The sequence below is a fragment of the Poecile atricapillus genome, chromosome 39, assembly GCF_030490865.1.
Source record: "Poecile atricapillus isolate bPoeAtr1 chromosome 39, bPoeAtr1.hap1, whole genome shotgun sequence".
Lineage (NCBI taxonomy): Eukaryota > Metazoa > Chordata > Aves > Passeriformes > Paridae > Poecile > Poecile atricapillus.
Genome location: NC_081287.1, coordinates 523,937 through 529,936, shown reverse-complemented (window position 1 = coordinate 529,936; position 6,000 = coordinate 523,937). Strand labels below are relative to the sequence as shown.

Below are 6,000 nucleotides of genomic sequence, written 5' to 3'. Positions count from 1 at the left end.
TAATCGGACCGAAAATAGCCCAAATCGGACCCAAATCAGACCGAAAATAGCCCAAATCGGCCGAAAATAGCTCAAATCGGACCCAAATCGGACCAAATAGCCCAAATCGGACCCAAATCGGACCAAAAAGCCCAAATCTGACCCAAATTGGAGCTGAATCAGCCCAAATGGGACCCGAAACAGCCCAAATCGGACCCAAATCAGACCCAGAACAGCCCAAATTGGACCGAAAATGGCCCAAATTGGACCAAAACCAGCCCAAATCGGACCCAAATTGGAGCTGAATCGGCCCAAATCGGACCCGAAACAGCACAAATTGGACCCGAAACAGCACAAATCTGACCCGAATCCCCTCAAATCCCACCCGAACCCCCTCAAACCCCACCCGAACCCTCTCAAACCCCACCCGAACCCCCTCAAATCCCACCGAACCTCCCGAACCCCCTCAAACCCCACCCGAACCCCCTCAACCCCACCCGAACCCTCTCAAACCCCCCCGAACCCCTCAAATCCCACCCGAACCTCCCCGAATCCCCTCAAATCCCACCCGAACCCCCTCAAACCTCCCCCAAATCCCACCCGAACCTCCCCGAACCCCTTCAAATCCCACCCGAATCCCCTCAAACCCCACCCGAACCCCCTCAAACCTCCCCCAAATCCCCTCAAATCCCACCCGAACCCCCTCAAACCCCACCCGAACCCCCTCAAATCCCACCCGAACCTCCCCAAACCCCACCCGAACCCCCTCAAACCTCACCCGAACCCCCTCAAACCCCCACCTCCTCCTCCTCCTCCTCCTCCTCCTGCTCCTCCTGGCCGTCGGCGAAGCGCAGCGAGCTGCGGGTCTGCACGGGCACCTGGCTGGGCGAGAAGCGCCGCAGGTGCGGCAGCGTGTCCACATCGTGGGGAGGGGTCAGCACCCGGGTCAGGGGCGGCAGCCGCAGCTCGGCGGGCCGGGGTCTCCTCGGGCTGCGGGAGGCGCCTTGCGGGACCCCCCCGTCGCGACTCCGCCCGATATCGCGACAGAAGCCGCGTTTCCTCCCGTTGTTGTTGCCGGTGCGGCGCTCCCCGCGTTGTTGTTGCTTCCTCCTCCTCCTCCTCCTCCTCTTCTGGCGGGCGCTGGCGACCCCGGCGCGTTTTTTGGGGGAGCCGCGGGGGTCTTGGCGGATTTGGGGAGGGGGATCACCCAGGCTTGGGGGGCTCCGTGCGGCCGCTGCTCCAGCAGGAGCCGCTCCTGCTGCTGCGTCAGGCGCTGCATGTCCAGCTGCAGCGAGCTCAGCGCCGCGCTCAGCCTGGCCACCGCCGCCTCGTACTGACCCGGAGGGGCTTTCTGAGGAGCCCCCAGACTCAATTCCTCCTCGGGAGGGGCGGGGGAAGCCCCCTCCTCATCGTGGCGGAGGCGCTGCAGAGCGTTCTGCCCCAGGCGCTGGCGGTGCTTGGCGGAAAATGGCCTCGATCCGCTTCTTCTGAGCCTCGATGGCGCGGCGCTTCTCCTCCAAACGCGCCCCCAGCTGCGACATCTCGGCGCTGAGACCCCCGCCCGCCTCCGGGGGACCCCCGGGGGTGCCGGAGACCCCCCCCAAATTGACGGCGGGACCCCCGCCGCAATTGGAGGGGGCGGCGTTGGTGGCTTCCTCCAGCTTCTTCTTGCGCTCGGCGAAGCTGGTCATGGGGCGGGCTGGGTTTTGGGGGGGTCCCGGGGGGGTTTTGGAGGGTCCCGGGTGGATTTTGGGGGGTCCCGGGGGGGTTTTTGGAGGGTCGCGGGTGGATTTTGGAGGGTCGCGGGTGGATTTTGGAAGGTCCCGGGTGGGATTTTGAGGAGGGGGCGGCTCCGGGGAGTGGAGGAAGAAAGCGTCGGGGGCTCCGTCGGGGAGGAGGCGCTCGGAGCTGTGGATGATCTGCAGCGCCTCCTCGATGCTGGGGGGCTCGGGGGGCTCGGGGACACCGTTGGGGACCCCCGTGGGGGTGGCGGGGGTGGCCCGGGGGTGGCGGCGGGGAGGGGCGAGGCTGTCGGAGCTGGCGGAGCGGGCGAGGGTCCCCGCCGGGACCCCCACGGGGTTGCCCATGACGATGTCGACGTCGCTGTCCAGCCCGAAGGGGATGCTGAAGGACACGGCTTGGGACAGGGGGTGGCTGTGGGGAGGGGACACCCCAAAAAGTGTCACCGAGGTGTCACCGAGGTGTCCCCGAGGTGGGGGGGGGGGAAAGGTGCGGCGGGGCGGGAGGGAAATGGGTGGGAATTGGAGGAAATGGGGCTCAAATCTGAGCGGAATTGGCTCAAATCGCAGCGAATTTGACTCAAACTGACCCGAGTCATCCCAAATCTGGGTGAAATCACCCCAAATCAGATCCAAATCACACCAAATTTGACCCAAACCACTCTGGGACCTCCCCAAATCCTCCCAAACCCACCCTGGGACCCCCTAAAATTCCCCCCAAACCACCCTGGAACCCCCTAAATTCACCCCAAACCACCCTGGAACCCCCCAAATCCCTTCCCAAACCACCCTGGGACCCCCCCCAAATCCTTCCCAAACCTCCCTGGGACCCCCTAAATTCCCCCCAAACCAATCTGGGACCCCCTAAATTCCACCCCAAACCTCCTGGGACCCCTAAATTCACCCCAAACCACTCTGGGACCCCCTAAATTCACCCCAAACCACCCTGGGACCCCCTAAATTCACCCCAAACCACTCTGGGACCCCCTAAATTCACCCCCAAACCACCCTGGGACCCCCCAAATCCTCCCCAAACCACTCTGGGACCCCCCAAATCCTTCCCAAACCTCCCTGGAACCCCCTAAATTCAACCCAAACCACTCTGGGACCCCCTAAATTCCCCCCAAACCCCTCTGGGACCCCCCAAATCCTCCCCAAATCCCCCTGGAGCCCCCAAATTCACCCCCAAACCACCCTGGGACCCCCTAAATTCACCCCAAACCACCCTGGGACCCCCTAAATTCACCCCAAACCACCCTGGGACCCCCCAAATCCTTCCCAAACCACTCTGAAGCCCCCCAAATCACCCCAAATTCTCCCCAAACCACCCTGGAACCCCCCAAATTCACCCCAAACCACTCTGGGACCCCCCAAATCCTCCCCAAATCCCCCTGGAGCCCCCCAAATCCTTCCCAAACCTCCCTGGGACCCCCTAAATCACCCCAAACCACCCTGGAGACCCCCAAATCCTTCCCAAACCACCCTGGAGCCCCCAAATCCTTCCCAAACCTCCCTGGGACCCCCTAAATTCACCCCAAACCACCCTGGAGCCCCCAAATTCACCCCAAACCACTCTGGGACCCCCTAAATTCACCCCAAACCACCCTGGGACCCCCCCAATTCACCCCCAAACACCCTGGGACCCCCCAAATCCTCCCAAATCCCCCTGGAGCCCCCCAAATCCTTCCCAAACCTCCCTGGGACCCCCTAAATTCACCCCAAACCACCCTGGGACCCCCTAAATTCACCCCAAACCACCCTGGAGACCCCCAAATCCTCCCCAAACCACCCTGGAGCCCCCAAATTCACCCCCAATCCTCCCAAATCCCCCCCAAAACCCCCCAGACCCCTCCTCACCTGAGGGGTCTCTTGCTCCAGCCCTTCCCGAATCCGTCGCCGTGGGGGAGGGAGGGGGAGTGGGGCAGGAGACCTTTTTTGGGGAGGGGGAGGGGAAAAGAGAGGAAATGGGGGTCACCCCAGACCCAAATGAACCCCCAAAACCACCCCAAAAATCCCAAATCCCCCCCAGGACCCCCCAAACCCCACCAAGATCCCCCCCAAAAAGCTCAAATCCCCCCCAGGACCCCCCAAACCCCACCAAGATCCCCCCAAAAAGCTCAAATCCCCCCCAGGACCCCCCAAACCCCACCAAGACCCCCCCCAAAAAGCTCAAATCCCCCCAGGATCCCCCAAACCCCACCAAGACCCCCCCAAAAAAGCTCAAATGCCCCCCAGGACCCCCCAAACCCCCCAAGACCCCCCCAAAAAGCTCAAATCCCCCCCAGGATCCCCAAACCCCACCAAGATCCCCCCCAAAAAGCTCAAATCCCCCCCAGGACCCCCCAAACCCCACCAAGACCCCCCCAAAAAAAGCTCAAATCCCCCCCAGGATCCCCCAAACCCCAACCAAGACCCCCCCAAATCTCTTCCCTGAGCCCACCCAACCCCCCCCCCTCAAAGACCCCTCCCCAAAGTTTTGGGGACCCCCTCAGATTTTGGGGGGGGGTCTCACCTGGGGGCTGCCCCCCCCCTGCCAACAGGGGGTGCCGGAAGTTGAAGCCGGGGGAGCTGTGGGGGGGGTCATGAAGGGGTTAATTTTGGGGTGAAAAAACCCCAAATCCTCCCCCTAAAGAAACCCAAAATCCTCCCCAAAACCTCTGACCCCTTCCAGACCCCAAAATCCCTCCCCAAAACTTCAAAATCCTTCCCCAAACCCCAAAATCGCCACCCCCAAATCCTCCCATCACCCCTGACCTCCAAAATCCTCCCAAAATCCCCCTAAAACCCCAAAATCCTCCCCCAAAACCCAAAATCCTCCCCCAAAACCAAAATTCACCCCCAAAACCCAAAATTCGCCCCCAAAACCCAAATTCACCCCCAAAATCCTCCCCCAAAACCCAAAATCCTCCCCCAAAACCAAAATTCACCCCCAAAACCCAAAATTCGCCCCCAAAACCCAAAATCCTCCCCCAAAACCCAAAATTCGCCCCCAAAACCCGAAATTCACCCCAAAACTCCCAACCCTCTCCAAAACTTTAAAATCCCTCCCTCAAAAAACCCAAAAACTCCCCAATCCCCCCCAAAATCTCCCCCTGAACCCCAGAAATTACCCCCAAAAAACCCAATTCCCCTCCCAAAAAACCTCAAAAACCCCAAAACCCCCCCAAAATCCGCACCTGCTTTTGGGGTTTGAGGCATCACCGGTGGCTGGAGATTCTGGTGGGGGAGGGAACATTGGAATCTGCCCCCCCTCCCCAAATTTGGGGTCTCAGGACCCCCACCCCACCCTAAAACCCTTCAGGACCCCCCCCAATATTTAGGGACCCCATCCCAATTTGGGATCACCCCAAATTTTGGGAGACCCCTCCCCAATTCGGATCCTCACCAAACCTTGGAATCTCTTCAGCCCCCCCACTCCTTTTTAGGGCCCCCTCCCCATTTTCAGCCCCTCCCAACCCAAATTTGAGATCCCCCACCCAAATATTGGGGTCCCCCCACCCAAATTTGGGGTCCCCCCACCCAAATTTGGGGTCCCCCCACCCAAATTTGGGGTCCCTCCCTACCTGGGCCCCCCCCCAGCTGCCGGGGGTGACAAAGGGGGGTCTCAGCACCTCGAAACACAGGAACAGCTCGGCCAGAAAGGCCCCCACGTTCAACTGGGGGCACGGGGAGGGGTCAGGGGGGCTCCCAGTGCCTCCCAGTATCCCCCAGTGCCTCCCAGTATCCCCATTCCCTCAGCCCTTCCCAGTTCTCCCAGTCCCTCCCAGTTTAGCCCAATTCTCAGTGCGGCTGCCATGTTCCCCCAGTCCTTCCCATTGCTCCCAGTCCTTCCCAGTTCACCCAGTTTGACCCGTTCCTCCAGTTTCTCCCAGTTTTTCCAAGTTTTTCCCAGTTTCTCCCAATTTTTCACAGTTTTTCCAAGTTTTTCCCAGTTTATCCCAGTTTCTCCCCAGTTCTCCCCTCAGGGCTGGCAGCCATCTTGGCCCTACTGCTCCCAGTCCTTCCCATTTCTCCCAGTCCCTCCCAGTTCACCCAGTTTGACCCGTTCCTCCAGTTTCTCCCAGTTACTCCCAGTTACTCCCAGTTTCATCCAGTTTAACCCAGTTTTCTCCCAGTTTAACCCAGTTTCTCCCCAGTTTCCCCCTCAGGACTGGCCGCCATGTTGCCCCACTGCCCTCACCGCCTCCATCCCCTCCCAGCTCACCGAATTTCTCCCACTTTCCCCCAGTTTCTCCCAGTTTAACCTAGTTTACCCCATTTTTCCCCAGTTTATCCCATTTTC

The 6,000-nt window shown here is 60.6% G+C and overlaps 1 protein-coding gene across 1 annotated transcript in view; it reads right to left on the bottom strand.

The window, feature by feature from the left end:
- The window catches only part of CAMSAP3 (calmodulin regulated spectrin associated protein family member 3), a 28,221-nt gene that overhangs the window by 8,604 nt on the left and 13,617 nt on the right, over positions 1-6,000 (bottom strand). The window contains 7 exon segments of the mRNA XM_058861698.1: positions 780-995; positions 998-1,441; positions 1,443-2,133; positions 3,576-3,648; positions 4,231-4,286; positions 4,895-4,959; positions 5,282-5,374. Coding sequence (XP_058717681.1) covers positions 780-995; positions 998-1,441; positions 1,443-2,133; positions 3,576-3,648; positions 4,231-4,286; positions 4,895-4,959; positions 5,282-5,374 — 1,638 coding nt within the window.